General features: G+C 47.2%; 1 protein-coding gene and 1 long non-coding RNA gene across 10 annotated transcripts in view; both read right to left on the reverse strand.

The window, feature by feature from the left end:
- Nucleotides 1–2,020: 2,020 nt before the first annotated feature.
- LOC144381988 (uncharacterized) lies at nt 2,021–13,266 on the reverse strand. Of its 2 annotated transcripts, XR_013448386.1 has the most exons (4): nt 11,415–13,266; nt 7,103–9,903; nt 3,630–3,774; nt 2,021–3,525 (listed from the first exon to the last, which is right to left on the reverse strand). It is a non-coding gene; the product is annotated as an uncharacterized LOC144381988 (long non-coding RNA). The 2 variants fall into 2 exon arrangements; XR_013448385.1 differs by lacking the exon at nt 11,415–13,266 and having other exon boundaries at nt 7,103–11,408.
- Nucleotides 13,267–13,313: 47 nt separating this feature from the next.
- The window catches only part of KIF1B (kinesin family member 1B), a 137,807-nt gene continuing 130,925 nt past the window's right edge, over nt 13,314–20,195 (reverse strand). For all 8 annotated transcript variants that reach the window (XM_036123477.2, XM_036123474.2, XM_036123471.2 and 5 more), the window contains 4 exons: nt 19,163–19,312; nt 18,601–18,793; nt 18,277–18,395; nt 13,314–17,750 (listed from right to left, as the gene is read on the reverse strand). In XM_036123477.2, the coding sequence (XP_035979370.1) occupies nt 17,708–17,750; nt 18,277–18,395; nt 18,601–18,793; nt 19,163–19,312 (505 nt within the window). In that variant the 3' untranslated portion in view covers nt 13,314–17,707. The remainder of the gene's footprint in view (nt 17,751–18,276; nt 18,396–18,600; nt 18,794–19,162; nt 19,313–20,195) is intronic.

Raw genomic sequence — 20,195 nt, forward strand, 5'->3', positions numbered from 1 at the left:
TTTTCTCCCAGAATTCTTTTTTTTTTTTAAAGATTTTATTTATTTATTTGACAGAGAGAGATAGCGAGAGAGGGAACACAAGCAAGGGGAGTGGGAGAGGGAGAAGCAGGCTTCCCACAGATGTGTAACCTTTAACATGGGAATGTCCTGGCCAGCATTAGGAAATTTACTAAATTTACTAAAAAAGATAGGTCCTTTGCCATTTCCATATATATTTCAGGATGAGCTTGTCAATTTCTACAGAGAAGCACCCTGAGATTTTTTGAGGAGTGCACTGAATCTCTAGGTTAATTTGGGGAGAATGGCCATCTTAAGGATATCGAGTCTTTGAAGCCATGAACATGTTAAAATGTTTCCTTGTATTTCGATCTTCTTTAATTTGCTTCAGCAATGTTTGTAATTTCAGTGCAGGGGCTTTGCACTTTTGTTAACTCAATTCCAAATACTCCTTTTGGTGTTATTATGAATGGGACTTTCCTGTGTGCAGTATGAGATTGTTCATTCTTGGTACACAGAAACACAACTAATTGTCGTTCGTTGATCTTGTGTCCTGACGCCTTGTCATCTGTGAATGAACGCAATTTTAATTCTTCCTTTCCAGTCTGACTGCCTTTTATTTTCCTTGCTTTTTGCACTGAGACCACCTCGAGTATAATGTGTTGATGCGGTAAGAGGAGATATATTTGCCTTGTTCCCAATCTTAGGGGGAAAGCATCAGTTTTTCACAACTGAGTATGATGTTTTAGGTTTTTCATAGATGTCTTTCATTATGTTGAGAAGTTTCTCTTTTATTTCTAATTTGCTGAGAATTTTTACGATGAATTTTCAGTTGCCCATTTCTCCTTTCGCTTGTCTTTGCCTAAGGTATTATGCCCCTGATGCTAGATGCCCATAATGGTTATAATGGTTATATCTTCCTGATGTATTGATCCCTCACCATCATGAAATGTTCCTATTTGGATCTGTTAAGTAACAAAAATTCAACCAAGTACATTTTATTTTATTTATTTTTTTTTTTAAAAGATTTTATTTATTTACTTGACAGAGAGAGAGACAGCGAGAGAGGGAACACAAGCCGGGGGAGTGGGAGAGGGAGAAGCAGGCTCCCCGCCGAGCAGGGAGCCCAGTGCGGGGCTCGATCCCAGGACCCTGGGATCATGACCTGAGCCGAAGGCAGACACTTAACGACTGAGCCACCCAGGTGCCCCCAACCAAGTACATTTTATTTACTTATTAAGATTTTATTTATTTGTTAAGTAATCTCTCCACCCAACGGGGCTCAAACTTACAACCCCAAGAACAAGAGTTGCATGTTCCACTGACTAAGCCAGCCAGGCGCCCCCAACCAAGTACATTTTAAAGATTTAATTTATTGATTCATGAATCAGCAGCAACCCACCTAGCAAGTTGGGGGGGGAGCTCCAAAGGGCCACAGCAAAGAAAACGTTTTTTTTTTTTTTTTTTTAAAGATTTTATTTATTTATTTGACAGAGAGAGACACAGCGAGAGAAGGAACACAAGCAGGGGGAGTGGGAGAGGGAGAAGCAGGCTTCCCGTGGAGCAGGGAGCCCGATGCGGGGCTCGATCCCAGGACCCTGCGATCATGACCCGAGCCGAAGGCAGACGCTTAACGACTGAGCCACCCAGGCGCCCCAAAGAAAACGTTTTTAAAGGTACAGAGAGGAGCTGAATAAAAGGAAATTGTTTGCAAAGAGTTCATTGTTTTAGGCAAGGTCGCCCTCCTAACAGGAACAGAAGGGTCTATTAGTAAATTTCCTAATGCTGGCCAGGACATTCCCATGTTAAAGGTTACACATCTGGGGGACAGGGGTGGGGGGTCGAAACTGCAGTTAGATTAGGTATTGTAGGGGCGCCTGGGTGGCTCAGTCGTTAAGCGTCTGCCTTCAGCTCAGGTCATGATCCCAGGGTCCTGGAATCGAGCCCCGCATCGGGCTCCCTGCTCAGCCGGAAGCCTGCTTCTCCCTCTCCCACTCCCCCTGCTTATGTTCCCTCTCTCGCTGTGTCTCTCTCTGTCAAATAAATAAAATCTTAAAAAAAAAAAGATTAGGTATTGTTTGTTTACTGACTTGGGGCCTTAACCTAGGTGCCACCATTTCAGGCCTGTGGTTTCTCTTTAACAATTCCCTCTTTTGATCAGACTCTCAGCTTAGCTGAGAGACGTGATCAAAATTTAAGGCATTAACGCCACTCTCAGCTACTGCTCTATTTCTCGAAGCTTCTGTCGATCCTTTGTGTGGTCTTCACAGTTCGTGACGTTTTTACTTAATCTCTGGGGTATACACAGGTTACGACTTCAGGTGCACAGTCTTTAAGCTGGTTGTCTTCTTTATTCCTTCTCTGACGTTCCGGTCTCAGGGAGGTCATTTGCCGTGGGTTAGCGGCGGCAAAAATGCATGTAAAGTTTTTGAGAGAATATAACGCACCAGGGAGATTATTACGATGACTACGAGCAGGATAACTTCCAATGTTTGGTGTACACTTTGAAGCCATTGTCCCTGAGAACCAAACTAAAGTCAAGTCAGTCCAAGGAAGACCCGGCTGAAGGAGGTACTCTTCTAGTCAGGTGGCTTGCTCAGTGATTTTATGTTCTGACTTCCCCCGAAGTGTTAATCCAGGTGCAGAAGGCGGTGTTGGCCAGACACCTCCTTGCTCAGCTGGAAGATAATCAAGGGCTATCTTATTATGAAGAACTACTTTGACCAGAAAGTCTTAGGGCTGCTGGTGGATAGCTACTGACCTTCAATAGCAGAGTTTGCCGTCACTTTTTCCTGATCATAGAGCCCTCACTTACATTTATCCCTAGCCAGGGAAGTAGGGAGAAAGGAGTGCATCCTGAATCACAAGAGCTTCCTGGTAGGGGAGCTGAACAATGAGATGTCTTATTTTGCTTGTGAAAAGTTAGGAGCACAGTTTGATTTTCTCATAGCCTGAAATAAAAGGATGCTCTGAATCCTGAGGTTGCACCCTTCCCCTTAGCTGTGACTTGGGAGATAGAGATGAGAGCATTATCTTTCTGGGACAATGCCGGAGTAAAAGAAAGGAAAAGGAGAACGTTCTTAGGTTTAGTTAACGTAAGAAGCCTTGACCCCTTGGCTTGGGCCCGAGAGGTCTGCCTTGGCATCAGCTGCTTTTCTTCCTTGCCACTTGGATTCGGAGGTCTCCAGTGTCTGTGCCGGGCCAGGTGGCAGGTGGCACCTTCTTCAGCTGTGAGAAGTGTACCCGAGGCTTAATACCTTCAGGGGCACTTGATATGGTCCCTTCCAGTGGGGCTCGAGGGCTGTCTTCTACTGCTCACGTTTGCAGAATACCCACTCATCAGGCTCTAGACTGTGACCCACAGGACCCTCTGGGAAGGCCTCTTTCCCTCCGGTGACGGCTTGCGCGTGAGACACTAGAGACCTCTGGCAGTAGACAGAAGATTGTACACCCATAGAATGTCAAGAAGTTTGCAAGGTTTTCATTAAGGCTCATGTGGTTTGCTCAGTGAAGTGGGTGCCTTGATCCCTGGAGATTATAGAAGATATACCCAAGTGAGAGACACATTTTTTAACAGTTTCTTTGCCATTGTGAGGGCAAGAGCCGTGAGGCAGGGAAAGGCTTTAACCCACCTGGAAAACAGATACATAATGACAAGGGCGAATCCGTAACTCATACTAGGTGGAAACCGAAGTCCAGCTGCACCTGTTCAAAGTGTCCAGAAGGAGGAGGGAGGAGGCCTCTGGGAATAGACAAGGCTCTTCCAGGATTATGGACCTGCCAAGTCAGACATTGCGGTTAGACGGTTTCTGTAGTATTACAGAAGCCTCGCCACCAATGTCTGTCTATAATTTAAGTCATCTTATTTGAAATGCCCTATGGTGGGTGAAGGAGTGCAGAAACGGAAAAATGGGGTTTGCCGGGGAGTCGGGAAGGACCAAGTGCCATCCTGGTTTCCCCGAGGCCCTGATGGTTCGGTTAATTTACAGACACCGGTCAGCCCCCTCTGATTCAGGAGCAGACTGTTGCCATGTCACCAAGACATCAGGATGGCAAGTCTGGCAACGAGGGGCCATTACTGTAGAAGCAGAATGTACTTTATCCACATCTTGCCACCATCATACAAATACAGCATAAAGAAAATTAAGTTTTGCTTCTTATTTGACAATGTTTCCCATGCAATGTAACATAGCAAATAAGGCCAATTAGTTGAACAAATCCTTTGGAATGTTCCAGGTCAAAAAGACTTAAGCAGACCAAAAGTAAAAAAACAAAACAAAACAAAAAACCCAAGAAACCTTTGTCTATTTATTTGTTTATTTTTAAGATTTTATTTATTTATTTGAGAGAGAGCGCGCGCAGGGGGAGAGTGAGAGGGAGAAGCAGGCTCCCCACTGAGCAGAGAGCCCAGTGCGAGGCGGGCTCGATCTGATGACCCTGAGATCACGACCTGAGCCGAAATCAAGAGTCAGCCGCTTAACTGACTGAGCCACCCAGGCGCCCCCCAAAATAAACTTAAAATAAATAAATAAAATAAAATAAACAAGGGGCGCCTGGGGGCTTAGTCGTTAAGCATCTGCCTTCAGTAGCAAGAAGGCTGCTTCTCCCTCTCCACTCCCCCTGCCTGTGGTCCCTCTTCGCTGTGTCTCTTTCTGTCAAATAAGTAAATAAAATCTTTAAAAAAATAAAATAAACAAAAAACCCCACCCATGTTACTAAGGACCCAAACTTATCTATAGTTTCCGTGTAATAAGGAAGCCAAAAGTAGATAAAGCCATGTTCAGTAACTAATATTTTAGTATTATATCTTATTTGGAAATGATCTACATATTTAATGAATTTAACTTAACTCATTAAGTTAAACTTAACTCAGCAAAACTTTTAAGATTTTAGGTTACCAAAATCTTTATGGGTACATAGAAACTTTATGAGACGTCAAAGTCCATCATTCTTCCGAGTATTTAAAAAAGACACAAAAAACACTTTGTGTAAGAGATCATGATATCAACCTATTTGAGTTTCAGTAAACCCAGGCAGAATGAAAGTTTTAATTTTAATGCTGATAACTCTAGAGACAAGTCTATTTTAATTAAACCAGGAACTGAATATTTTCCCAGATCACGTGAACTTGAAAAAGCATCTGGATTAGCTTCAGTGTGTCTTAGAGTTTTAGAATGCCCTATCCTTACAAGCACTTGTCCAACTAAATAGAGCTCTTTGACAAATTAATTTTAGCAATACTATTGGAGGTAGAAAAATCTCACATTTGTACCATATGTATGTATGGACACAGAGACAGATGCAGGGACCCTGTAGTTACTAATATTTGCGGAGATTTTCAAGATTTGTCTTTGTTCTTTGGAATTGATCCTAAGGAAGAGGTGCTAGAGTTTGGGCACGAGAACCCTTTTAGCAGTTTATATTATAAAAAGGCCTCTTTCCCCCTTTATTTTCCCTTCGATCTCAGGTGATTGTGGGCTGTATTGACATTTCAAAGTCCTGATAAGATGATTTAAGTTTGAGGGACAGAGAAAGAATGCACATTCCTCTAGAAGGACTTTGGTTTCTTAAAGCCAGTAGTTTACCAGCAGTTTAAGATAATTAGGGGAAGTTTGGGGACTGGGAGAGGAACAGGTGGGCTTTGAATTGCCTCTAGAGCTGCGTTTCTAGTTCTATGAAGATTTGAAAGATAAGGACAGTTGCTTTCAGTTCCTCAGACAATTGGGTTATAACTTAAATGATATCATGGGTCGATCCACCTACTCCACTACTTTATCTCAATTTGCTTTTTTCCCCTCTGGGTACATAGTTTTTTTTTTTTTTTTTTTTTTTAACGCTTTTATTCATTTATTTGGGAGAGGAAGGGAGCATGGGGGTGGGTTAGGCAGAGGGGGAGAGGGAGAAGCAGACTCCCCACTGAGAGCAAGGAGCCCAATGTGGGACTCAATCCCAGGACCCTGAGATCATGACCTGAGCCGAAGGCAGAGGCTTAACGACTGAGCCACCCAGGTGCTCCTGGGTACATAGTTCTAATTTTAAATATTTCTGGCAGTATTGAATAATCCCCCCTTTGGTGTAAGACGGTCCACAAAGAGGGTGCAAAGGATAGTAACTTCCCAAGATCCAGAGTTACTCCCAAAGAGAGCCAAAAGAAAGAAACACAACCGCAAGTCCCGGGCAGGGCAGAAAGCCCAGCCCAGCTGTGCGAACGAGAGGAGAAAGGCAGCAGCTGGGACAAGAAGGATCAATGACCAATGGGTCTGGATTTGGAAAGGGACATGAAAATTTCCCCTCGTAACTGGGCATTACAGACAGAGATTCAGAAGAGCTGATTCTGGTAAGAATTTCCAACCTTTGCTGGCTTCTGCCAGATTTTCCAGGATCCCCTCTGCTGGCTCTGGGATCTACCAGAGTTTCCCCTTGGCTGTTTACCGGAAAACCCCTCAGTTTCATCAACTCTGGAGGGGCCCGTGTGGGGGCCCTTCTTTGAAGGTAGATAGGGGTGTGTGTGCAATTTTTCATTAGCCTCTTGCAGTGAATCTTCTAATGAAACCACTCAGGGGTTTTGAAACCTTTTCGAGGCTTCTGCTTGCCAATTAAAACAGGTATCCCATTTGGCTTAATTTGGGAAACTTTGCTTCCAAGGGTACTTCCTAAATGATCTTTTCTAATTGGAATGTTCCCCATAGGGGCCATTGTCTTTTCAGGCTGCAACTCTGAGGGCTTGCAGCAGCTCTGAAGGACCCTGGCTGCAAATGGAGTTACCTCCCAGTTTCCCACAGCCACATCCAAACGCCCGTGGGGGGCAACTCGCGTCTCTGTCTGGCCTTGTGGGGCCTCCGGCCTGACGGTTCCCGAGCCAAATTCCTCAGGACACAAAACAAGCCTAGTGAGATTTTGCTGTTTTTGCTAGGCATCTGCAACTTCTAAGAAAAACTTATGTTGTTCTGAGACATAAAATAAGCAGGTGTGTTGGAAGGTTGAGCATGTGACTCTTTAGAATCTAAGGATCCCATTGCTAAGACTTTGGGTTTCTCAACAGCCGAACTGACACCTAAATGGGATGTGCGGTGAGGCTGAGGACTGTGGGTGTTCAACAGTGTACCTTGTTGCATGGAAGTTTTCTTGAGGTCGGTGGGTGACCTGATGTCAATCTAACCTGTTCTGTGACCAACTTATCCTATCACAGGAGTCTTCTGGAGGTGGCAAGTGCTCTAACAGGCTTTAAATGTTCAATCTTTGCCAACCGATTTTTGTGGTTTTGGCTTCTTCTGAGATCCCCGCTAGTAAGCCTTTATCTATATAAAATAAGACAAACAAACATGTGCATCTTAATGCATTGGCAGTAACCAAGAGATGTTACAGTATCCGCCGCAAGACGGCCCCGTGCGCACCACCACTGATCCCGTGGACACTTGCTGAAGTTTTCCATCTGGGAACTTGTGATCTGAAAAGCCAAGGGCTTGGCTCTGGGCAGACCCCCTGCCAGCTCAGCTGGGCTCCAGGCATAACTCTCTGCCACTCAAACTGACCTGCCCTGTAAAGGAAAGCTGAATAGATCAGGAGCCTGAACACAAAAAGGGCAGAGCTTAGATCCAGGAGGAACTCACCAACAGCCCTTGGAAACAGGGAGAAAGGCAGTGAACTCAAACGGTTCAGGGCTATCATACCAGTTTCTTGTCCCTGAATGCTGCTGGAAGTTCGCTTCGAATCCCACTGCTGCCACCAAATCTGTTAAATAACAAAAATTCAGCCAAATACATTTTAAAGATCTAATTGGCTTTCTTAATCGATTCATGAGTCAGCAGCATCCTAAGCAAGTAGAGGGGGGCACCAAAGGGCTACAGAAGAGGAAAGCCTTTAAAGGTAGAGAGCGGAGTAGAAAAAAAGGAAATTGTTAGCAAAGAATTTGTTGTTTTAGGCAAGGTCACCCCTCCCCCCGGAGGAACCCAAGGGTCCACCAGTAAATTTCCTAACGTTGACCAGGAAATCCCCATGTTCACTGGTACATCTCTGGGGGGCTGAAACTGCAGGTGGTTGGGTACTGAGGGTCGGGTTAGTGATTTGGGGGCCTGCACTTGTGCAGGTCCCCGGCAGCCTGGGAGGTGCGGAGCGCTTACCCACTCCTACCGCACTCTTGCTCCCACAGTCTCCCTGACAAATTTCTGGCTCGTCGGCTGCCTGCCCCACTGAGACCTCAGGCTGGCAAGTCTCGGGCTTTTCCCATTCATTTTTCACCACCTTTGCTGCTTTTGGCTGATAAAAAACCTACAGCTCTCCTCCGTGACCCCCAAATAAACCATGATCAGTATGCCCCCTTCAGAACAGAGCCCTGATCTGGTAAAACTGCTTCCCTTACCAACAGAGAGAGGGTGGGCGGTGGGGGGCAGCTCCAGGCAAGAGGACTGCAGGCCTCCACTGCTCTTACCTGCTGCTCTCGTAGTTTTTCCCAAGAATAAATGCTTTTTAATTTGTCTGCATTTGGTCAATTTCCAGAGTCTTGAAACATTTTTTTAAAGATTTATTTATTTACTTTAGAGAGAGAGAGGGCACAAGCGGGAGGGGCAGAGGGAGAAGGGGAGAGAATCTGAAGCAGATTCCGTGCAGAGTGGTGGGCCCACGACCCCGAGATCATGACCCAAGCTGAAACTAAGAGTAGGCCGCTTGACTGAGCCAGGCGCCCCACCTTGAGACATTTTTAATACTTCTTCCAAGTGTTATGCTTTCTTATTTTTTGCAGAGAGCACGGCCTATCCTCTCCACACTGCCAGAGCCCGCACTCCGTCCACAGCTCTGTCCTTCCATCTGCGGTGAGGACCTTCACCGTGAGTCCGCCAGAGAGCAGTCAGGGTCCGGGGGTTTCCAGACACCGATCTGGGGGCAAACTGCCAGACTGTGCCGGGGCTGCCTCCACAGTCATTCGGCACCTCAGCCTCATAACAGAGGAGGAGAGCCACCAAGAAGCAGAACATGCAGGGAGAAGCTTCAAAGAGGACAAAGGGATCAGGAAGCTCCCCTAATTCCTGTTATTCTCCAGGGCTAACAAGAGTTTGCAGGGTTCTTCTGGCGCCTAGCTGGCTTAGTTGGTAGAACATGCGACTCTTGATCTTGGGGTTGTAAGTTTGAGCCCCACGCTGGACAGAGTTTACTTAAAAAAAAAAAAAAGAAGAAGAAGTCTGTAGGATCCTTGACCGCAGGGTCTGTCCTGCCTCCTTCCCAGGGTGGGCAGATCAAAGTGAGCTAATATAGGAAAGTTCCTTGCAAACTTTAGTTTGCTACATGGTTTGTTGCAGGGTTGTTGTTTTTTTTTTTTTGAGAGAGAGCGTGGGGGGCGGGGCAGAGGGAGAGAGAGAAGCAGACTCCTCACTGAGCAGGGAGCCCAACACGGGGCTCAATCTTGTGACCCTGAGATCATGATCTGAGCTGAAATCAAGAGTCGGACGCTTAACCGAGCCACCCAGGCGCCCCTCACGATGCCGTTACTATGTAACATGACAAGGAGACTCAGTGCAGGGAAGGAGACTTGCTCAGCCCGTTAGAGGCAGAACGGGACTTAGGCCATAGGTCAAGTTGGCTAAGGCAGAGCCCAGCACTCCGTCCTCATGGGAGTAGCAGGCCATCGTCAGGAGGCTCAGACACACGTTTCCCCAGCAAAACTGGGTTCAGCTGCATATTAGTGACCTTTAGTTGACTTTCAAAGGAAAGCTAAATCGAAATGGCCTTTCTGTGACTAGTTTTGGAGAACAAACCGCCCTTCTGGAAATCGTACAGGAGGCTCCCTCAGGAGGGCCTCGGTGCCCACACACCTTTCAGCTTTGTTGCAAGGGTTCCGTCCGTCTGTGGGGCTCGGCTGCAAGGAGAGCCGACCACCAGGTTTTGTTGCAGGAACAAGTTGATTGCTCTAGTCTGTGATTTGGCAAGCGAGAGAAATTATGCTGAGTCAATGTGACTAAACATCTGGACACACCCAAGTCATTACTGCATAGGCGTTGCTTTAGGCAAACATGTTTAAATGTCTAATCCAACAGTCCCCATTCATTTCCTTCTATTACTAATGTTGCTTGCAGCACAGCCATCCCATTGCTTTGCTAAGGTGCTAAAAACCAGCAAAAAATGCTGTTTCCCAGAACTGTTGGCAAACTGCCACAAACTGGTTTAGGAGAGGGCAGGTGTCAGGACAGTGACAGTCAGGTTTTCTCTTTTCTGCCAGCCAGGCCACTAGATAAAGAGCTAGCCAACCCCCCTCCCCGAGACTCCCCAGCTCTTCTGTTTTAGAGATCTTGATTAACTGACCATTTGCGCCACTTGTTTCTTCTTCCTCCTTTAAATTCCTTTTTTTTTTTTTTTTAAATTCACCAATAAACAGTGAGCCCAGGGACGCCTGGGTGGCTCAGTCGGTTAAGTGTCTGCCTTCGGCTCAGGTCATGATCCCGGGGTCCTGGGATCGAGCCCTGCACTGTGCTCCCTGCTCGGGCGGGGGGGGGGGGGCGGGGGAGCCTGCTTCTTCCTCTCCTCCTGCTTGTGCTCTCTCTCTGACAAATAAATAAAATCTTAAAAAAAAAAAAAAAAGAGTGAGCCCAGCTAAACCCTGGATCTCCTCCTCCCCTAATAAAAGCAGAACCCCAGGCCTGGGTGCTTTCTCTAACTGTAACCTTGCTGGGTGGCCCCAGGAGTGCCAGGCAATTTCCAGGTCCTGTAAAAATAATAAACCTTTGTTGTTGTTGTTGTTCCCCAGTTTCCTGATTGTTATTGCCGAAGGGCACCTTGCAATCAAAAGAACCACAGGGCTGGTTACTGATGGGCTGAGCCCAGCACACAATAGCAGGGCTGGGACAAAGGCAAGTCTCTCCTAGGGATGAACAGAGTAAAGCTTAAGGCTTGCTAGAGCCAGAGCAAGCTGACCTTTAGTTTTTAGAAAATCCTCAAATGCTTGGCTTAGAATGCTTAAGAAAAGTCAACTCAAGTTATTCCTCACCTTAACTTTTCACCTTGCCCTAAATCCCCAAATCCCAAATCAAAGCACGGGCATGAATTCTATAAAAACAGCCCTTCTATGCAACTCTCCCAGGGCAGAATCCTTTGTTAGACTTACGTAAGAGGGTGTCTAAGTTAACAAACATACTAGTTGGGGCAGATTTGAAACTCTCAGCTCTGCCACTCACCTGCTCTAAATTCCTGCAACTGAACTCAAAGGACTCGTTCACCTGCTAGGTAGAAAGAGCAATTATGGAAAAAAAAACCAGGAGACCATATATTCAAAAGCCAGAGGAGCAGGCAGGTGATGTACTCAGAAAAGCTAAATTAAAAGGGACTGTGCAGAGACAAAGAGTTCCTAAGGGACGTGGAAGAACCTCCAAACCCGACCACAAGTGGAATGACAAGAAATATCAGGTAGAAAAGTAACGCATTCAACGTACACAGTTCCGGGGGACCTCCTGATGTTCTGTACTGTCAGCTTTGTGAGAGACATGGCGACCCTCAAGAGAGCGACCCTGGTGAGGGGCCAAGCCTACACGAGCCTAGATGAGGTGTGGTTGCAGGAGACACCCACTCTGTAAGACTAAGTCGGTGTCGGTGCAAATCCAGTGAAGTTCAGGAAGGCATGGCCGACATAACCCCTGGAGCCGACTTAGCTTTGAAGGCCGAGGAGTCCCACGGAGAGAAGCTGTAGCAATCGGAAGAGGCCCTGCGCGTGCTTGCAGCACTGGCTGCCTGCGGGTGCCCCCGGGGGACCTGAGACCCAGCGCGCCCCCGCACCAGCCTGCAAAGCTCCCCACGCTGGTCTCTTCCCCTTGCCGGGTTTCCCTTCCTGCTCACTCATCCAGTCTGCACACAAACATGTTCGTCCTCTCCCTCCCGACTTGTCCTGCGCCAGTGTTCCAGGACCCGAGCCTTGGTTCTCACCGACCACTCATTCCCGGGCCTCCTCGCCTCCTGCTTTCTCTGTCACCCTCACGCTGACAACTCCCAAATGTGCGTCTCGGGCCCCACCTGTCCCCTTGAACCCAGCAGCCTCGGCAGCTACATAGTCGGGTGGAAAAGTCGGGGTCTCCACGTGAACGTGACTGGAACCAAATCCTTCACTGAGCACCGCCAGCCACCCCCACCCCATTCTCCAAATCTTCTTCATTTTAGGCAATTGCAACATGTTCTTTATGCTAAGGCACACATCCCAGGGTACCTCTCTCCCCGACTGCGTGCAGTGGCTCAGCAAATCTCTTAGCTCTGACGTTAGAATATCCTCAATCTGACCACATCTCCCGCCTTCGCTGCTCCTACCTGGGTCCCAGCTGCCACCTTCCTCTGGGGACATTGGGCAACAATTTCCTATTTTGTCTCCCTCCCTCCACTAGTCCCCCATCCACACCCCCAACAGGCTGTTTTTCACCCAGCAGTCAGAATGGTCTTTTGAAAACACAAATAGGACCATGTGACTCATCTTCCCCAAAGCCTTCACTGGCTTCCTATTTCACACTAATGAGAGTTACCTAAACCTTAAACCACCTGGCTTTTAGTTACTTGCTGCTGCCAAGGCTCTCGTGTTCTCCCCTTACCCAGACGGGCCTCCCTGCTATCTCTGGGACTGACAGAGGACACTGCTGCCCAAGGGCCTAGCTTCTCTGCCTCCTTGCCCAGGCTTTGCACGCATATGCATTCCCTCATTCAAGTGTCTGCTCAAAAGTCCTCCGCCAACACAGGCCTTCCCTGACGACAAGATCTAGAAGGATGCCTCCCTCCCACCCATCCCTTCCATTCACCTGCTGTTTGCTCGGTCACTGGCCACTTGACGTTAGACATTCCCCATTCGTGACATAAAGGTCTTCCCTCACGGGGACGGGAATGCTGGGGCGCGTTGTTTGCTGCTGAGTTCTCACACCCCGGGCGCGGGCATGGGGTGGGCGCTCAGATGGGCACTGACCCAATCACTGCCCTTTACCTGAATGCTGCTTCTCCCTCCCTTCTGTCTCCCCCCAGACAACCAGGATGGTGGTCCCTGCTCATGCTCTGTTCACAATGGGAACTTGTTAAGTGAAGCACAGGGTGAATGATTCAACCTCTCCGCCCAGAAAAACCACACCACCACTGGAGAGTCACTGGTAGGTATCTAAGGAGAGGCTTCGGGAGAACCCAGACAACACTCAGGAGGAAAGCATTTTCAAAGAAACAGCACGAAGAAATAGCACCTGGCTTTATAATAACCCTACTCTGAATGATCAGAAAAGCCACAGGTCACACCACAGTAGTATCCTTGCAAGTCAAGAAATCTTGTGTAACTACCTTTCAAAGGATGCAAGAAGAAATGCACGTCAAGAGCCTTCTGATGCACTGGTTGTACCTTTATTATGTTTACCTCGTTCACTAAGAGCTCCGTGATGCAAGGTTACCATACACAGTTAGATAATGTCCGCATTGCACATCTAAGGCTATACAGCAAAAGAACCAGAATTAGTACAAATACAAGAACTATATTTACATTCTGTATACTCAAGCTCCAACATCAGATAATATTTACATAATAAAACATGAAAATGAAAATCTGAAATTAATAATGTACATTGTTGCTAATGAGCTCAACTCCTTACTGGGGAGAGATCAGTTTGCAAAGTCTTGGTTCAGAAAGGCCACACGTGCTCCACGGGTTCCGTGGCAGCACACGCGGATGGTGAGAAGAGACCCGAAATCCCGACGGGTGGCGCCTTGCACGCGAGAAGGCCGATGGAGTCCTCAGGCGAACCGATGCCAGAATGTGCAGCCTGGAAAAAGGGAACTTCAAGACATGAAGACAACACGCAACAGCCAGGGTTTGGCAAGAGACCAACCTCAGCTCGGACTTCCTGAGCACAGCTTTTAACATGAAATTTGCATCAACTCTCATTCTTTCCTTTAAATGATCAGAGGCTTTCTTAAGATTCATGGGGGCTCAAATCCAAATTTCACAAATGGCCTTTTGAACAACCGCAGATAATCTCTCAGCTGACATTGCCATTTCCTAAGGAAGCACCATCAGTACATCCCTGCTACACAGTCATGGTTTGGCCGCACACTGGGGTGAGTCGTTACTGGCCATGGTGGACAGCGCAGTGCACACGAGTCAGAGTCCTCTTGCAAATACATTCAGCAAACCTTCTGAAAGCTGCAGCAGAATTAGTGTCTTCTTTTTAAGGAGCAGGTTAACAATCACATTTTAGAAAGGGAACCCAAAGCAAAAACGAAGGACCCAAGTCAGAGAGACAGACAAGCCCTGACCCCGTCCTGGAGGACCCGAGTGGACGCAGCACGAGGAAATGGCAGCGTACCGGAGCTGCTACGCCCTAGATCATCCGTTCTTTCCCAGTCCAATGTGCAATTAATTACAGTGTATAAATATACAAATACCTTACAAAATTAAATATCCCTGTAAACCACAACAAGCAGCAGGCAAATACAGTCTTTGCTTTGAAATGTGCCAGGAGAAGTCATTTTATTTTTAGATCCCTGAAGATCTTTCCCAATGATTTAACTTATTCCTTCATCTTAAAAGAGCTGAAAAAACCCACTGAAAATATGAGTAGCTATAGAAGTTCAATGGTAGCTGAACGGGGAAATAAAAATGTAAAACAAGAGTGGTTTCTTAGCCAGGAAAAATCATTTTCCTTCCCCTCACAGTGATGGCGCGAGTGTTTTAACGATGTGCTAGGATTGGGGTGCCCACCCGGCTGCCAGCAGCAGCCCCTCCCCGCACCCCTGGCTGTGTGCACGGCTGGTCGGCCCTGCACAGCCTGGCCCGAGAGCTGGCTGACTCCCAGGCAGGCGCAGAGGTGAGGAGGCTGTGGGCACTGGTTTGGTGTGGGCTGTGAGGTCCTGTTTTGCTTTGGCAGGAGAAAGGAGGGTGGGGAAGGAGGGGAGGACATGATTACTTTTAACTAGCGCTCATTTCTTCTTAATTTGTGTAAGAGCTTTTTCTTTCTTTTTGTTTTTTGCTTGTTTAAAGGAGTGCTTTAGGAAAAAAAAAACAAAAAACCCTCAAAAGGTAGGTTCCTTAAATACCAATATTAATATTATATTAATATTAAATATCAATTTTTCTGCCACCATGGCTTCAGCTAAATCCTCATAAATAGTTCCTGCCATAAAAGCTCTCTCAGCTTCGAAAGTGGGGATGGATCTGTCCAGAAAGGGAACATTAATCCTGAAACTGTTCCAACTATAATCTGGACATGGGCCGCTAGAGGAAAAGGGGGAAACCAATAAGGGCTGTCCTCAGACTTTCGGTGGAAAGCACACCTGCCAGAGACCCCTGACGGACGCGGATGTCCTGCTTCCTCAGGGGGCCCTCTCCCCCCGGGTGTTACCAACAGTCCAGTTCTACCTGTCCTAATCTCTGACACCTCCAAAGCAAAGACTTTCCAAGCCAGTTCTGAGTTAGAAGAAAAATCAAATGCCATTTCAGTGTATCACATGATGTGACTCCCCCTCAGCCCTCCCCACCTCCCTCTGTCACGGACATGGGTCCCTCTGTCAGACTTCGTGACAAACAGCAGCGGCACCCGTGACTTCATTCTACAACGTAACCTTCGAATTTCATCTTCATTTCCCCTGAAATCAGATTTCATTCCAGTCCAGGAGCGGTCTCTAAGCACCAACAGATCCTGGATTTGAGTCTACACCAGAAGGGCATATTGTGTCCATTAGACAACTAAGGAACCTCTAACTACATTAAAAATCTCAAGCACTGCTTAGAAAACAAATAACATCACAGTTAATGACCTATGTTTTAAGGAGAGGAAGGAAGTTAAAAAAACCTACTGTAGAGTTTTTATTGATCACTTTCCAGCTAAGGTCACAGCCTGGGATTTCTAGCCTGTCTTTTAAGCTCTCCACGATTCATGTTTCCTCCTCTTTGCAGGGCAACTCTACTGAGGCCAGGAGACCTGTTCTTAGCGATGAGCCCAACCAGGAAGTCAGAAGCAAGGGTCCGCTGACATGCGCCTGCCCAGCTCTATTCCGCAGTGTGCACCAGCCCCTGCCTCATGCTGCCTGAAGCAGAAAATCAGCCGGTCCCCACCACCTGAGAGGCAGCAACTTCAAGGCTGGAGACCCTCAGTCTCTGCGAGGTGGGAGAGGGCAGATACTTTCCTGAATGCCTGAGGGATGGTCAAACAGAGATGTGCGTGAGGGAGGTAAAGGATGGTACAAAACACCCCAGGTCAGATGGCAAAGCAGCTGAATTAACCTGCAGGCCTTCTTTTCCCCAGGCCATTCCTATAAAACTTACTGGCAGCTGAAAGAAAAAGAGTATCTTCTTCCATGATGGCATCTGGATGCGGATGACCCTGTTCTGCCAGAGAAGGAGACTGTCAGCAGTGAGCTTCCTCCTTCCTCCTCTGGCAGTTTTTCCACATCCCGTGAAGATAACCACGGAGAGGGAAGGCGGCGGCAGCAGAAGCCAATGGGGCCAGGGCTCAGGTGCGCCTCTTCTCTGCCCCCAGGTGTCCTTTTGGTTTTTCTTTTTTAGTGGTGGAAGGGGATTGGTTTTAATCGCGGGATCCAGAAAGCAAAGCCTGCCTAGTCTGCTTATTTATGATTATAGAGGGAGAAGCATTACTGAAAGTATTTTCAGTTTCACAAGGATCATTGGAAATGACCACTGGATTCAGAGGGAGACTTCCAAGTCTATACTTGAGAGTTACATTTCTTTGATCAAAGGGCGCTACACCAATCACAAGGTCACTACTCAGCATTCCCATAATTATAATGACAACAACGACCATCAAGTTCATTAGCAGAAGTGAGTCACTCCCCCCTTGTGGGACGTTTGTGTATGACATTGTACTAATTCCGAACTGTACCATCACTAATGCCAAGAAGAGAAATGAGAAACTGAGAGAAAAGCAGTTCACAGGAGCGCTGCTGTGAGGAGCTATCCTCCTCCTGCTGTCAGCCCGCCGTCATGACCCACTGTCAAGCCCCACGGTCCTCTCAAATCCACGGGCAGTATCCTTGGCCCTTCCCTTCTTACAAGGTCAGCAGCAGCCGCTGTTCCAGGCCCGCTAAGAAGTCCTCCCTTCTCTCTTCCACTAAAAGAAAACCGCATAACTACGTTCTAAATAAGCTCCACTTTCAGAGAATACACCTGTGCCATTTCTAAGCTCCCCACAACCTTTTCCCTGAATGGAAAATGCAGGGATTAGCAATGGCAAAGAGATGGAAAGGGAAAAGGTAAGTTTTTTCCTTTTAGGTTCTAAAAAAAGCCAGATGTTTCCTCCCGGTCTCTAAGCCACCCCCCCACACACACCCAAAATTGAAGTGATATCACAAAGAAAGAAAAGGAAAAGCATTATGTTGTCTTAAAAAACAGACAAAGATATCCAAAGACAGCAGTACAGACATCACAGGGGGTCATAATGGGGACCTATCATACAAAAGGAAGCCAAAAGACACAAAAAAATAATTTGGAGATTCACTGGATCCCCTCTGGGTTGTTTTTGTTTGTTTTTCTCCCTTTTGTTAGGCCACATGCTGCTACCAAGATTTTCAGCACAGGAAAAGAGAGAAGGGTACAGAGCAATGGAGACGGGGACCAGGAGAGCTAGCAAGAGTGTTGACAGGAGGGAAAGCAGTTACCCCACAGGCTTACACACGAGAGGGGCCATCAAGAATCACAGAGAGAAATAAGAGGCAACACTTTCTTTATCTCTCGAAGGCGAGTGAGGATGCTCAGCAGGGTCACTTAGTACTTCGGTTCGCTGGGGCATCTGCGAGAGAGTTTTGACCTACAGGTGACAGAGGAAGAGGATGGATTAGAAAGCTGGATCCAGATGTCTCTCCCCTCACAGGTCTCTCTCCTCTACAGTTCCCTCCTTGAGCTTCTTCCCCTCCAGCACTCAAGTCTCAGGTCTCTAGGCTCCCTGAATAAGCAGGCTAAGCTGCGGGGGCCCCTGGGACACAAGCCCCTCACAGGATCAGAGGCTGGATCACAGGGTGGAATACTGGGAGACCATGAAGGTTTTCACCACCTTTCCCTGACTCAGTCAAAAAATAAAAAAATAAAAAAAAATCTTAAAAAACAAAATCAAAGCAGGACATTAACTGGGTGCAAATATGACCAGGTTCCCTTAGCCATTCAGGACACCAGGTGACACCTTATGAGAAGCGGAGGCCTCATCACCACCTTACAATCACACTTATGCTGCTGTCCTTCCTCTATAGTCAACGTACTTTTTGGGAACAAGACTTCCTTCTCGATTTACATTGACCAGAAGCCTAGGAGAAGAAGGAAACACGAGGACAACTTCTTACCGTATTGTGCCAGCAAGGAGTGGGTTAAAGGCATATAACCAGTCGTTCATGTCTTTATCATTGAGAGCCTGTAAAAGGACCCCACGATGCTTTGTGCATACAGCAAAGATGTTCGGTGTCTGAAAGAGACACAGGGAGACGGGAGGTTACGATGGCTGCTGACAACGGGGACCACCCTGCCATATTCCCAGGGCACACAGAACCTCATACTGAAGGTTCAGGGAGACCAGACACATAGGAGAGATGCCACACTACACAACAGAGTTCAGAACTCAGAAGGAAAGGGGGCAGACGGCAATTAGTAGCCAAGAAAGCAGGACTGACCTTCACCATGGCCTGCTGGTCCTCGCTATATTCCACCTGTGCTGTGGACAGGTTAATGATGCCACGCTCCACTGGGTCTTTGTCGCTGTTATAGATAAAGACATAAGGGCGACGGACCACGACAAAATGTTTAGCCCAGTTGCTGTAAAGTGGCTCCTTGAAATGCAGGTATCCTTTCTTAGAGACCACGGAGCTAAAAAGGGCAGTACAAGAGAGGTTAGTTTCTCACAAAAAGAAAGTGATCACGGCCTGAGGAACATGAAAATATGTCTCACCTAGGCCCAGTCCCTAGGATGAACAAAACAGGTAAAAGATCTGTTTGGCCGAGAATCTTCTCTGCTGAAGTAACACAGCAACAGAACACAAAGTACGGCCCCCACAGCGTACTGTGGTCTGGTGGAGATGCGTGATAGGACACAAGTGCGGCAGGAACCCAGCCTGGCTCTTTATCCCAGATTCCATTGATATTAGACTATAATATTCACCTCAAGTACAAGAGCGGAGAGTAAATTACTGTGATTTGTCTTTTATACCTGGCATCCCTGGTCAATACAGTACTCACCCTGGTCTAATTTCTTCCATATCTGGAACAAGATTGAGAAATTCATTTTTTCCTGCTCGGGCCAAATAAGGTGTTTCCACAGTTGGAACAATCTGAAACTGTTCAAATTCTGGGCAGGGACTAGAGGCCCGGGAATTGGCTTCTGGGGTCCTTTAAAAGAGAAAGGTTAGGGGTAAGAGGAGCTTCAGCAAGGTCAATGCATAATGTGCACAACCCTCTCACCAGGAGGAACAAGCCCTCCCCTTAAGAGCATGGGCCTTGCAAACATCAGTTTCAGAGAGCTCAGCTAAGACAAGCTGGTGTCAGAAAGTTAATTCCAACTTCAACTGGGGTCATCCTTTAGAAGTTACAAAAGTCACCAAGGCCCACAGTCCCTCTTCCTACTCTGAAGCCCTCTGAACAGAAGCGTCTGGGGATGAACTCCATTCCCTTACATGTTTCTATTTCGTTTCAAGGCCACAACTAGGGCAGTGGTTCTCAAAGTGTAATCCCTGACCAGCAGCATCAACTTCGCCTGGAAACTTGTTAGAAATTCAAATTCTTGGGCTCCAACCCAGACCTACGGAGTCAGAAACGATGGGTGGAGTTCAGCCTCCCAGGTGACGCTGGTGTGCACTGACATCTGAGAACCACGGCCACAGGGGGCTGGCAGAGAAAGCAAACGAGTGGAAAGAAGCTGGCTTCCGGAACGACCGCCGACTGAGAGCAGTCAGGACCATGATGTGAGCAGGAGCTCCTACGCTCTGCACCATGGGTTACCGCAGAGCAGCTTGGCCTGATGAATTGTATCCCATCAACTCTAAAAAGCCCATCTTTTAATACTTCACCATTTCTCAAGTTGGGATGCATCGTACAATTGATGACACAGGTCACATTTTGGTTGGCAGTGCTTTTTTCTTTCGTAGTGGCACATAAAATAATGTTATGATTGATGACATTGCAAATTAATTCAATTACCTGGTTGTGTTATTTTCTCAGCCACACTCAACTGTCGCCGTGTTGGTACAGTAAGACAGACAGCTGGACGATACCC

The sequence above is a fragment of the Halichoerus grypus genome, chromosome 5 (assembly GCF_964656455.1).
Source record: "Halichoerus grypus chromosome 5, mHalGry1.hap1.1, whole genome shotgun sequence".
In the NCBI taxonomy this organism is placed as follows: Eukaryota; Metazoa; Chordata; class Mammalia; order Carnivora; family Phocidae; genus Halichoerus; species Halichoerus grypus.